Source organism: Sturnus vulgaris, chromosome 6, assembly GCF_052056855.1.
Source record: "Sturnus vulgaris isolate bStuVul1 chromosome 6, bStuVul1.hap1, whole genome shotgun sequence".
Classification (NCBI taxonomy): Eukaryota; Metazoa; Chordata; class Aves; order Passeriformes; family Sturnidae; genus Sturnus; species Sturnus vulgaris.
The window spans coordinates 32,351,867-32,365,302 of NC_142248.1; the positions used below are offsets into that span (position 1 = coordinate 32,351,867).

At 39.3% G+C, this 13,436-nt stretch overlaps 1 protein-coding gene and 1 long non-coding RNA gene across 4 annotated transcripts in view; one reads left to right on the forward strand and one right to left on the reverse strand.

Moving 5' to 3' along the window:
* The window catches only part of CCDC88C (coiled-coil and HOOK domain protein 88C), a 94,770-nt gene that overhangs the window by 19,001 nt on the left and 62,333 nt on the right, over window positions 1-13,436 (reverse strand). For all 3 annotated transcript variants that reach the window (XM_014869887.2, XM_088167470.1, XM_088167469.1), the window contains exons 13-20: window positions 12,693-12,874; window positions 9,570-9,707; window positions 7,069-8,139; window positions 4,721-4,848; window positions 3,688-3,829; window positions 2,914-3,102; window positions 2,373-2,534; window positions 937-1,214 (exon numbers count right to left, since the gene is read on the reverse strand). In XM_014869887.2, coding sequence (XP_014725373.2) covers window positions 937-1,214; window positions 2,373-2,534; window positions 2,914-3,102; window positions 3,688-3,829; window positions 4,721-4,848; window positions 7,069-8,139; window positions 9,570-9,707; window positions 12,693-12,874 — 2,290 coding nt within the window. The remainder of the gene's footprint in view (window positions 1-936; window positions 1,215-2,372; window positions 2,535-2,913; window positions 3,103-3,687; window positions 3,830-4,720; window positions 4,849-7,068; window positions 8,140-9,569; window positions 9,708-12,692; window positions 12,875-13,436) is intronic.
* LOC148223403 (uncharacterized) lies at window positions 2,528-6,301 on the forward strand. The gene is made up of 3 exons (XR_015804675.1): window positions 2,528-2,683; window positions 4,125-4,211; window positions 5,045-6,301. It is a non-coding gene; the product is annotated as an uncharacterized LOC148223403 (long non-coding RNA).

The following is a 13,436-nucleotide window of genomic DNA, read 5'->3' on the forward strand; positions in this document are numbered from 1 at the left end:
GTCTGTGTAATCACTTACAGCTCATTTAGTCGACAGCCGAGCAGCTGTCCTGTCACACAGCCCCAGTGGATATTTTAATCACAATAGTTTACTTCTGTACTTTATAAAAATCTACCACACATTGTATTTGCCAGCTCCATAGTCTTTGGGAAAGAAAAGCACCAGTTTTCAGTCCACCATCAAGGATCACCCCTGAGTTGCTCTGAACCCAACTCAGGATCTTGCACAGAAATGAAACCTAAATACAAGTGTTGAGGAAAATCACTGAAAAACATAACTTGAGAGGTAGGTAGTGCAGCACTTTTGTAGTAGTACATTATGTATATTGTTCAATCCATGCACAATTGTCAGAAAATGACAGTGACTAGAGACTAAACAATTAACAGTTTACTGATTTCCTAATTCAACTGAAGGGCCTGAAGCCAAAGCTTTAGATTATGAGAATACAAGAAAATTAATAATACATCATTATCTCATAGGTCAATATAGCCTCCTCCAGAGAGCCTCCTTTGATATGACACGAGGTTCAATGAATGAAATTTCTCAAGATACACACTGCTCACATGCAGGTGACCTGCAGACTTTATGGTTAGAAGAGAGACTCCACACAGTAGAACTGGAGAATGTTTTTAAGGCTGTATGTTGTTACAGCACAAATCCTTAAACGTAGTAGAAGCATTTAAGTTACTTCTGACAAAGCATCCCTGAGATCCAAGCCCATGTTTGCTGAATACCACCAGAGTCACCTCTGGTGACTACAATCTAGATGAAAATATTTGCAAAGCTCTAATGTCCCAAAGACAACAAGAACGATTAGGCACTTTTTCAGGGCAACAACTCTGGAATTTCTGTTTGTAATTGGAGACAACATTTAAGGCTAAAACTGTAACAATAGGCACATTCTGCCTACACTATACCCCTGAACAATGAGCGTACCTCTCACGCAAACCTTTGTGCTCCAGATCCAGGGTTTTGTGTAATGTTTTCAGGCAGCTGTGCTGATTTATTAGCCTTTCATACTCTGCAGACTGTCGTTCATGCAGCGAAGCAAGGTGTTCGTGGTCCTGAAGCAATGACTCATATTCAGCTTTCAGCTGCTCTTTCTGTTTCAGTAGATTTTCATTCTCGTTCTCCTTGGCTGTCTGCTGATTTTGGAGCAAAGCATTCTGGGCTGTCAGTGAAGCACTCTGGGAGCTGAGAGTTGAATTTTCTACCTAAAGTTTTGCAAGTAAAAATTAAGTATTATTGATTCACATCTACTGGTACATACAACAAACATTTTGTAGCAGCTTACATCCACATAGAGTTAGGCAAGAATGCCTACACTGCCTTGTCAACTTAAGGCATCTATGTACAATTTGGCATCATTTTGGTATTACTGCTGGTAGTATGCATCACATGAAGCTATGCTATCAGTAGTAGGAAAATTATCACAATAACCTCCAAACTGAAAAAAACACTTTTACCAACAGCTCTTGAGCCCGAAGACCAAGATGATCTGGAACACTCACAACTCAACTGCAGCTCTGACAATCATGATCAGAGTCAAAAGTTGCCCCATATTTGTGTACAAGTAATGAAACTCAAGTTCACCAAAATTCAAAAATATTAACTGCATCACTGCGTATGTGGACAATACTCCTAACACTGTGTATGTGAGTAGTATTCATAACAAATCTAATTTCAGTAGAGAGATGGTGCACAGATTTTATATGTTGCTAATATAAGTCAATTACAGATAGGAAATAACTGAGAAAAAAAACCCCCAATCTCTGAATATGCAAGAGAAACAGCTTGAAAAGTGACAGTCACACAATAAAAAAAGAGAGCAGATCCAAGGTTGTCCATTGAAACTGGTCTTTCTCAAAGCAACTTTAGTTTTTTTTAAGTCAAGTAATTTTTAAGAGTATATTTTCCACTGGCAACTTGGACATTTTGACTGAAAGCCTGAAAACTGTGATTGGAACTCACTGCTACAATGCCTATAGGAAACTGACTTGTGTCCTCTTTCCATTTCTGCCGAGCTCTTTCACAGGTACAGCATTAACACAACAAAGCAGAGCAAAGCTGTTTTTATTTCAAAAGTGTAGCTTCTGCAATAACATATCTGGATTTTGCTGCATTAATTTTAATTAATTATCTCTAAATAACCACCTTCTTGCTGAAGGTAGCTGCCAGACATTTGCTACAAACCCAGTTTCCCTTTTAGCTTGGAGAAATTCAGATCTCAAACTAAGCTCTCCTGGGCCTCATCTTTCCATCATTACATCAGCCTACCAACATAAACATTTCATTATTAGCTGTCATCTTCTCCACACTACTGCTATAATAAAATCCAATATTCTGGAACAGAAGTACAAGGATGTCCTGACCTGGAGTTTGGCTGTCTGTGTCTGCAGGGCAGTGTTATGTTCCTGAAGGAAGATATTTTGCTTCTGTAGTGTCAGGATCTGATTGTTGAAGGAGACATTCTGTGTTTCCAAATGCTTTAGCTGTTCCTTAAGCAGCTGCTTCTCAGTATGCAGGGCTGCATTCTGAAAGAGAGATGGCATCGAAGGAGTGACAGGAAGAAAAGAAACAGCTGTCCTGATCATCTGGAATCCTACCAAGGATCGAGAACCAGTAAATGATGATCATTCTGCAACAAAGGCATAAAAAAACCTCTTCACAGCACTACATGAAGGTAGGACGGATGTTAAACACAGGATTAATCCCTGCAAAGATGGGACACAAGACAGATGAAGCACTTAAGTCCCATGCAGTCCTAAGAGACACCCAAGGAATCTGGTAGACTTGGGTGCTCCAGAAAACCTTCCAGGTTCCTTGAAGCTCAAAAATCCAGTTTCCACCAACCCACTCAAGAGCATAGGAGAAGTCTATGAGCGAAGAGGAAATAGGAGAGAGAAGGCTTACATTCCTTTCCAGTTCAATGGCCCTGTCCTTCAGTTTCAGCAGTTCTGTGGTAGCCTCCTGGTGCCCCATTTCCAATTTCTCATTCATTTGCTCGTTGGGAATGAGCTTCTCTGCTGAATTCCTCAGTGACTTCTGAGCACACTGCCCATCCTGCTGAGTCTGCTTAAGTGCATCAGAGTCCTTCTTCGCCTACACACACAACAAGCAACAACCTTCAACACTGAGGGAACTGTAATCATGCATTAATAATGATGGGAGAAATGTCATTCCTCTCTTGCACTATACAGACTTCCAGAGATTCAACAACCATTACCCCACTTCACAGACAAGGAAGCTAAGACACAGGTGGAAGAATCTACATCTCTTGGCCTCCAGTCAGGTGCCTTTAGACTCAAGCCCAGTGTCACTAACAAATCAGGCTGTTCTTAGGCGAGATGTTTCAACTGCAGTCTTCCTCAGCCTATGTTTCCACTAAACAAGGCAGAAAAACACAGCCATACCAATGAAAAAAACAGGGGAAAACAGATCTACAAAGAGCAATTACCTAAGAAAAGCCCCCCTCATGTGCCCCTAGCACAAAATTTTTTTATGAGTTTTGTGTCTTTACACAGAAAGGGACAAAAAAAAAAAAGCCTGTCCAGCGAAAAACAGTTCTTGGAAAGGATGTGTACAGGGAGATGAACCAACCTGTCCTTAAAAAAAAAAAATAAAAATATCAAACTTCAAAACAAAAAAACTGCAATGTGAAAAATTAAAATTCACTTAAGCTCTTACCATATTTAGATCATTCTGTAATTGCTGGTTCAAGTTCAGAAAGTCTTTCACTTGAGCTTCCAGCATTGCAATCTTTTCCTCTTTCACAGCTAGAGTTGATTTTAGTGCTGATTGAGTTTTGCTTTCCAGAACCTTGTATTTTCTGAAAAATAAGGTAATAGCTTTCCAATATGTGCTACTAGGATATGAGCCACCATCTAAATAGCAGACTCCATCTTCATCCATTCCCAATCTCACTACATGTTAAATTATACATGCTTCTTCAGGAAAATGATTTCGTCTACTGCTGCAGGTTGCTACTGATATATTATAGCTGAGGAATTCACTTAGGGAGAATCCAATCAATTTTAATAGATGTTAACACCAGCATGGCTCTACAGAAAAATCAAAGAGTTACATAACTTGGAAGAAAATAACTTTCTCTCTTTTTCCCATAGTTACACTACAGAAAACTCTTCTTATGGCTCTTTCACCTATTCTTGACAAGGAGGAAGATCCACAGTTTAAAAACTTCTCCAAGATGGGTATGTTTCTCTAAGTAGGTCTTACCAAGAAGCCAATATACACACAGGTTGTTGGGATTTTCTGTGTTCATTACTATAGGACTTACAAAGGAATTCTTTGCCATCAGATATTTCTTAGGCAAAATCTATGTTTATATTAACAAGTATCTGGATCACCAATTACACGAAATAATAATAGATACTGTTTAATAGACACTGTTCTCACCTGTTAAAGAGAACACAAAGAGAAATACCCACTGAAATAGCTATCCCACTACTCTGCTGGGGAGTACAGAGGAACTGGAGTAACACTGCTAGCATGAAGAGAGAAAGTGGCATTTCTTCCTTCCACCCAAGAAAATATTTTGCAAAATTTACAGTATGCTGCCAAGCTTGCCTCAGAAAAATGTGGTTTATGTCCAAAACTGTTAAGAGTAATGGCAAGGAGGCAGATGAGAACCAAAAAGAAAGGCAAAGGGCTTCGGTTAGGCTGAGGCAAAACAATGAGTGGAAGAGCTCAGTCTCCTTACGTGTCATCATTCCCATTGTTATCCTCCAGCAGCAACTCTTTGCTCAATCCCATCTTCTCCAGTTCCTGGCTCAGTTTGTCCAGCTCACTAGACAACTTCTGACTCTTTAGCTTCTCCAGGACCAAATCCTGAAACAACATTAACAGGATTAGTTGCTATGCCAAGGGTGGTGGTAATTATCCAGCACTATACATTTTTTTAAAGAGTACCGAAAAATTAATTGGATAAATTAATTGGATAAAATCCTAGTTTCAAATAGGTCAGCTAAAATTCTTCATCAGTGACAGCTGAGTGCAGAATTAAACTTACTGCTTTTATTTATAGGTTACTTGGAAAAAACCTGCAGAATGCTTCTTTTGGCCTTTGTCTCACTCACTGTACTGAACTACTTCTGCCAACGCTGGCTTTGTGCCTGCGTGCTGAAGGAGGCAATGTGCGGGCCAGGAGACACCACCCCATCTCTGTGCCACACAGGGGACACCAGCAGAGGGAGTTCCCACCTCTCAGCTAGGACAAAAAGCCCTGCCAGCACTGGCGCACACACACAGAGGAGCAACAAGACTTCACTATGGAAGTCTCCTGAGATATTATGGCTATGATGTTATTACCAAGGAACTTGGTAGCAGAGTCAATAGTGAATAAAGCACTGAGCTTCTGACATATGGTAAATTACTGCCCAAGATTACAAAACTGTAACTACATTGTAGTGTAAGAGACAGGACAGTTCTGGACACGAGAGCTTGGTCACTTATTCTAGTATCTACTGATGCAGCCTGGTTTCATTTAGGTTTCTTTGGGAAGAAACTAAAGCAGAATCCAGCAAGGAAGTCATACAAGGAGAAGACTTGGCGGTGCTGTACCAGAAGGTACACTGGGACAAGGCTGTGCTGTTATGCCAGTGAAGTGGTCTGTGTGGAAATGGCCGGGGGAGACATAGTGCCAGCCTGCGTTTCTAAAAAGAACAAATTATTTTTGGTGCATAGCTAAGTGTGAAAAATTTAAAATTCTCTGAAATACAAATGCACCATAGAGATCTACATTGCTTGTGTTTCTGCTAAAAGCTTTCTTAAACGACATATAAAGAAAGAACAAAAAAGGTACTGAAGAACTTAAAATAAAATAGAAAATTACCATGAGTATCAAACAGAAGCAAGAATAAAATTTTATAAAAATACTTTGTTAAATCGTAGGTATTAAATAGTCCTCTGACATCACAAATTTAGCCATGAATTCATTTGCATGGCAAGGTAAAAAAACCATATGGTTAAGGCCAGTGCCAGGTCAGTGATCTGTAAAGAGGTCCCTTCAAAGCCATGAACTTCTGCAAGATCTATAGAAAGTAACTAAGGAAAAGAAGATGGGCTACTGTATGGGTCTGCACTACTGGAAATCTGCAAAAGCCTGAGAATGGAAAGATTATAAAGGAACTCTTAGAAATTATATTGTTTTATTAATTTTTAAGGAAATTTGGATAGAAATGTATCTTGGGACTGTGTCAATTATTTCTGACAGAGTTTATTTCTCTTCCTCAAAATTAGACTAATGCTTCAAAAATTGAAATAAAACTAAACCTTGATGTAAGTGATTGCTTACTGTATTAATCTTGCTAAACTTATCTATTTCACTGAACTACTACAGCACAACTCTTTTTCCTTTTAATGCTCCTTCACAGGAAATCCTATATCTGGCATGACAAAAGCAGCCAAAGCAGGCAATGAAGAGCAAGTTGCAACAACAACTTGAATCTGCTCACAGGCCGCTTATAAGAGTGTCAGGTTCTAGCACACCCATCTTAGATTGCCAATGTCCTAATGCTTGGTGCAGGGAGAGGTCACTGCTCCTCATCGTGCTCTCACTCAGCAGGGAAGCATTTGGGGAAAGATGCTGTAAGGCAGCTGCAAAGCAAAAATCTTGGTGCAACTGGTTTAGGTTGGTCATCTGAGATAGTTTTGTCTCTTTCAGAACAGGGATGTCAATGTGTCCTCAGCAAGTGCTAGAAATTTCTAGACCTGAGAGTCAGTCTTCCCTGCTGGAGCTCTCAAGTTAGCAATGAATTCTGTGGTCATAGTTAGAAAAGTATCAGTCTTTAGTTAACAGGCACCACACAGCTGTTGAAAAATTTTATTCTGCATGGAAAAAAGACATCATTTTGAGACTCTGTATTGTGGACACAAAGTGGAATACTGCACCAAGTGCAGTTCTTGGCATGTTCCACTTTCCAAGGCAACACTTGCCAGTGACTGTTGTTAAGGCTGTGATGATGTCCTGCAGAAAAGATATATCCCTTTAGTACTTCACTGAGCTGGAAAAAAAAGCAGCATACAACCCAGGAGAATTATTTTGCTTACCTCTCTCAGTGTAGCTAGTGTTCTCTTATCAATTGTAACTTGCTTTAGGAGGTCTTTATTGTCCTTTTCAAACTCTTTCAGTTTACTAGATGAATCTCTGAATCGAGCAATTTCCTTTTCTAGTGTCTTGTTTTCCTTCTCAGCAACTGCCAACTTTACTGTACTGTCATCCAAAATAGCATCTTTCAGCTCCACTTGCTGCCAAAGTCGCTTGGTTTCTTTCTCTAGCATTTTTTTGTCTTTTTCTAGCTGAGACATTGCTTGTTCTAGGGCTTTGTTTTCCTTTTCTAACCTCTCTAGCCGTTTGGCAGAAACCTTTAGCTCTTCAAGGTTCCTCTGGAGGACCTGATTTTCACTCTCCATTCCTTGAACTTCTTTTTCTAATTCCTGGATCTTTTTACTGCTGTTCTCCACAATTTGCTGAAGTCTCTGGTTTTCAGAATTGATACTCTGATAGCTTAGCTCCAGCCTCTCTGATTTCTTGTTCATTGCTTTTAACATTTCCACATTCTTTCTTAAGTCCTCTTTCTCCCTCTCCAAATCTTTATTTTCTGCTTCTATTTGTGCCATTTTTGTGCTGGTAAATCTCATGGTCTCTACCACTCTTCTAAGCTCCAGATTTTCTTCATCCAATTGCTTGTTGTCCCTTTCCAGGTCACCAAGACGGATGGAAATATTTTGTAATGTGTCCAATGATTTTCTTAGTTTCCTATTTTCCACTTCCAGATTGCCATTCTCTTGCTCAAGAACTTCCACTTTTTCTGTCACTATTTTCATCACTGCTGCCTTTTTTGTGAGCTGTTCATTCTCCCTCTCCAGCCGGTGGAGCTCTTTTTCCATTTCTTCCACTCTTTCTACTTTTTCTCTAACCTGGTCAAAATCCTTTTGTAATTGTTTCTTCTCAAATTCCAGCTTGTTCAGTTTGCTACTCGTCTCAGTTACCGTTTCATGAAGGATCCTGTTCTCTTTTTCAATATCTTTCACTCTTGCCTCACTGCTCACTTGTGATCTTTGTCTCAGGGATAAGACAACTTGATTAAGGTGATCATTTTCTTGTTTAAGGTCCTTTATCTACATAAACAGTTGTACAAATGTTATTCATCTACCCTACAAGTGCAATACAAATTAGTCCTAAAGCAGAGAGATGATTGTTAGCAAAATCATATCCATTTAATCTAAGACAAATTTCTCAGCAAATTACTGACTATAACCAAGAACCCAAACTATTGAAAAAAATTGTTACCTCTGGTAACTCATGATTTCAGTAAATTAAAAACTGTGCTACATTCCTGCTACCATCCAAGAAGGCTGGGGCAGAAGGAGAAAGCAGACAGAGGACCTTCAGAGAATACCTTGGAGAAGATGCTTTGTTACAAATCATTCTTAATAGGGGATATCTTTCTATCTAGGTTTACCTTCATCTTTGGGATCTGAAGATTGAAATTATCTCTGGTAATGTGTCAGGAACCTCAGAATACTTGAAAATGTGGAGCAGTTACAGATGTCATTAAAGACACACTTCCTGTAAGGACAGTACACTTACCCCACTGGTCAAATTTCAGCTGATGCAATTGTAATTTAGACTGCAATTTGCATTTGATTCTTATACCAGACAACATACACACAAATCAAAAGGGTCTAGACCTGAAAAAATCACAAACTGCTTTTTTTTAACAACTGGGAATATTTCTGTTTTTACTTCCTGCCCTACCTTCAAACCATCTACTAATTCCTGCCACAAAGACTGTATTTGTTCTAACTAAAATGTAAGACTTTTCGGTAAAGTGCAGTTTCCCAGGGAGAAGTCTAGGTAAAAATCCTTCAAGATGAAAAGAACTACACAAATAAGACATTTTGCTATTTAATTTACACCTCACAAAAACTTAAATTTTAATACAGGTTGAGAATATTCAGACCAGTCTCTAATGACCTGTGTCTGTATTTTTTTCATTTGTCAAATTAATTCAAATGATACTTGCACAAACCCGTAATAAGAGTGTTTTCAGGCACTGCACATAAACTGCAGTGGTAAAAGCTGAAGGGCAATTAACATGTCAATCCAGAAGACATAAGTACTTTCTCGGCATCTCTTTTAAATAGAGCAAAAAGGCTGGGTGGCTAAAGAACCTCAACCAAACCAATCACACCATACAGGTGGTGGAAGACCAATCTTCAGCAACAAAGTGGGGATTTATTTGCACATCCTAAAACTAGTTGGTATTCCATTTAGTAAGATCCAGGGGCTTTTTTCCCCTCAAGGGGAAATGTCTGTTCATATAGTAGCCTGAAGATCCCCTTATGGCAACAAGAGCAAGAATCAGCAAAACATGCTGGGCTTTTACACTTGAAGAAGCTTTTAACCTAGGTTTGAACAAGTTCAACCTGCACTTAATAGCTCTCAAATTGCCTTATCTACCTGAGAGAACCAGATGCTCTAAATGGCATCACTGAATTACCATTACTGAGCACATGTTGTTATACTACATTTGAGAAGTTCGAACCTGTCTCTCTTTGTCGGCTTTTAGAGTCTCCATGACAACTTGTAGCTGCTCTTTATCTTTTATCAGATCCTCACTCAAGGCTTCCAAATCTTGATTGCTTTGCTTCTCTTTTTCAATTTGATTTTGCAACTTCTCAATCTGTGTGAAGAGAATACATCAAAGCACATCAACCACAGCTCAACACAACGACTATTTGCACTTTAAGTCATTCTGAAGACCAGAGAGAAATGAGACTGGGACTATGGCTGAAAGATTAAATCCCCCTCTCCTGCAGTTATCAGTCTCAGAGGAGGAAATGGACTGTCTTGTTTTTCTCATAGTGCTAAGAATCTTCCTCATGCCTTTTAAGATCAGAGCATATAAAGCACAGCAGTAAGAAATGCTTAGTTCACCTGCCTGCTGAGTGCCCTGTTGTGCTCCTGTCAACAGTGATTAAGTTTCTGGTATTCCCCTTCCTGAGGAACTTGCCTCCTCCTACCTTCTCCATCACTGATGGTCTTACTCTACCAGTGAATGTAGATAGAGTTACTGAGACACTTCAGTGAGCAACAGCACTATAAAACCAAAACACCAACCTAAAACAGGAACAGAGGAAAAACACTAAAGCACTGGAGTGATCAAGTTTACACTCCCACTCCCTGTGTTCTGTTGGCCCTCTTTTCCCCAGCAGATGACAATATTGCATTGAAAGATTTGTGAATAAGGCTCCAGTCCTACAACAAACAAAGTTTTCTCACTTATTAATTTTGAAAGTTGTACTTGTAATGCATGAAGAACAGCAAAGCAGTAGCTCTTCAGTACTTAGAACCAAGAGGTTCTGGGAACTATACTTCCCAAGTCAGGAAATAATTCCTTTTTAAGCTTGCAAAGTACTGTGAGCACCTACAGCTCTTCACAAGTATCAGCTCATTTTTGTTTTGGTATTATCAACTCTGCCAACAGTGAAAATGTCAATGAAAGGGGTATTAAACCTAATTCTTACAAGTGGGAAATAGCTGGAGGCTGGGCTCTGCCTGTGTCAACATGCCCCTCATTACAGGAAGTGTTTAAACAAGCAGGGGCTGCCTAGATTGGAGATAAGGAGGGCTCAGCCATCAGAAATGCAGCCATGTGGAGGTTCATTAGCCTCAGAGGAGCTGTTCAGAGAAAGCTGCAACAAACTCAGTAGCTCAGCAACAGCTGATCTGCATCTGCACTTCCCAGAAAACTGGAGGCAAGTAAGACGTTACTGTTTACAACTCTTTTCAGTAAGTCAGAAAGGCAGAGATAACAGACTTGAACTGCTACTACTTGAGTGTACCTGGAAGGAGGGTTTTCTACTACTACCTCCTCTGAAAACCTTGGAAGAAAGGAAAAGAAATGTACATGGCTTTTCCTTTATAACATCTCCTCTTTTACTACCTGAATAATCTTGTTTCGGCTACATGATCCCACCAACTAGATCAGCAGATAAACAAGCATATTCAAACAACAATTTTTAAAGTCTCAGACAGTGGATGAAATCTCAGCTCAGTTAAACAACTTTAGGGAGACAAGATTTTACTATGGGTATTTTAGGAATGTTACCAAAAGAACCCCAAAGACACAAAACATTTGAGAAAAATACTTCTTTATCTCTTGTCCTCTGACTTACACGTGCTTGACTTTAACACTCCTCCAGATCTCTTGCACACTGTAATAAACATTTTGCAACAAATCAGAGACTTTGCCTATTATTTCCCCTGGCATACCTTGCTGTATTCTAACTGAGGGGAATCGAAAACTTGGTACCAATAAAGTGCTGTAACAGGAGGTGCCCACAGGAATCTGCCTGGGGCAAAGCCAGAGGTTAACCACAGTTGTTCAAGTGACTTAAATTGCTGCACACCACAGGTATCTGCTGAGTGCTTTCTATGCCTCCATCTCCAATTTTAGGATGTAAATTAGAGCAGGATTGAATTACTTATACACAACAGGTCATAAATAGAAGTGTGGAAGGAAGAGTAGGGTTTGCAGTTTTCCTTGTTCCCAAAATAAAGGAAAGAAGCAGAACTGATAGCAACTTAGCAAATTAATTTCTCCAGAAGATGGAATGATCCAGTGCTGGATACTGTTCTCCCTGGCAGAGAAATGGGCTTGTTACAATCTAGGAATCCACAGGCAGCATTCATATCTAGGTGCTTTTTCCCATTAACCTTTAAGGAATTCAGCTAGCTCACAGGCAAGCCAAACAGAACTGAAATCCTTGCATCCATGTCTCACACACACAGGTTACAGCAGTAATGGGAAAAGGAGAAATGAGCCTTATATTCTGGATAATTTATGACTGGTAGGTACGTGTAAAATTCCAACATGAAAACGTTTTATACTTTAGAGTAGGAAGCATCCTTTTTCCCCAGCAGCACTTGGCTCAGTTCATCAGAACTGAGGATTCAATAAGTGGTCAGACAAAAATAAGGCTTAGGTAGTTGGAGGTGAACTGAGCAGTGTGTTTCACAGGGACAAGCACTGAGCTGGCATTAGAGCTAAATGTAATCACAGTTAATAACAGAGTACAACACACACATACATGTAAGTAAATTTACAAAGTGATGACCCACATGTTTGTTACAAAGATTGAAAGAACTGAGATCTTTGCATAGAGAGAGAGACACTAGCGAACTTTTAACAGTCAAGAAGACAAGAAAAAGAAAAAGCAGGTCCAGGATTCTGGACAGCGAGAAAGACACTTAGAACCTGAATTCACCTGCGTAATTTTGCTGAATTGTAAACTGCTGAATTCGCCTGTGTAATTTAGTTGACTTACAGGTAAAAATTACTAAACTTTCAAAAAAACAGAAATAGTCCAATGAGACAATAGAAAGGGACACAGTCAACAGTACAATGACAGACAAACAGGACTGAAAACCAGGAACAGTTACTTTTTCTTACAGTGATGCACATAAGCAGGCAGTGAAGTAGAAGACATGAAATAAAATCATTAAAATCGAATTGCATTAGAATGCAATTAAATAGACAGGACCAAAATCATGGTCAGTCTTAGGGGAATCACAGGTGAACTCCCTGGAAACTCTCATCATTCAGGAATGCTGCACACGTGTTTAAAAAACCTAAGAGCTCCGTTTGTTCCTGTGAGCAAATTACCTTTTTGCTAAGCTGCTGATTTTCCTTTTCCAGTTCCACAAACTTTAGGCTGCTCTCTCTGGAGGTCAAGGAGGCATCTCTCAACTCCTGGATTGTGTTCTGCAAGCTCTGATTATCCTTCTCTAGCTTTAGTATTCGACTCGAAGCACATTCATTCAACTCAAACACAAAGGACTTTCTGGCTGTTGAAACATGAGAAGCAGAAGGTTGCACTAATCAATTCACAAAAATCTCCTTCTGAGGTGCACAAGATCCACTTGGGTGAAGATTACTGCTGTTGGTCTTACAATTTCAGCAAGACTGCTAAATAAATACTTGGTTAAAAACAGAATCCATTTTCACAGATAATCATTAATACTTTAATAAACTGAGTACTCTCTGAACAGCCAGACATCTCAAAAGTTGCTTACTTTCTTAACTCTTCTTAAATTTGTTTTAGTCATGTTGGGAGCATGTTCTAATGTTAGTAACAAAATACACTTTGATACCATGTCATACTTTCATCATAGGAAATAAATTGAGGCAGAAAGTAAACCCCCTACTAGTGAAAACTCAGGTATTCAATCACATTTAGTAATAGAAAAAATTCTTACAAAAGAGAATTCTAGTGCTTATCTTTACAGCTTCTTCATCAAGAGTATGCTGAATCACAGAGAATAATTTCCTGCTAGGTACACAGGCACAGAACACCCATAAGAATGCTGATCTGAGAAGTGTCTGAAGTTGAAATCTTAGAACTAAAAA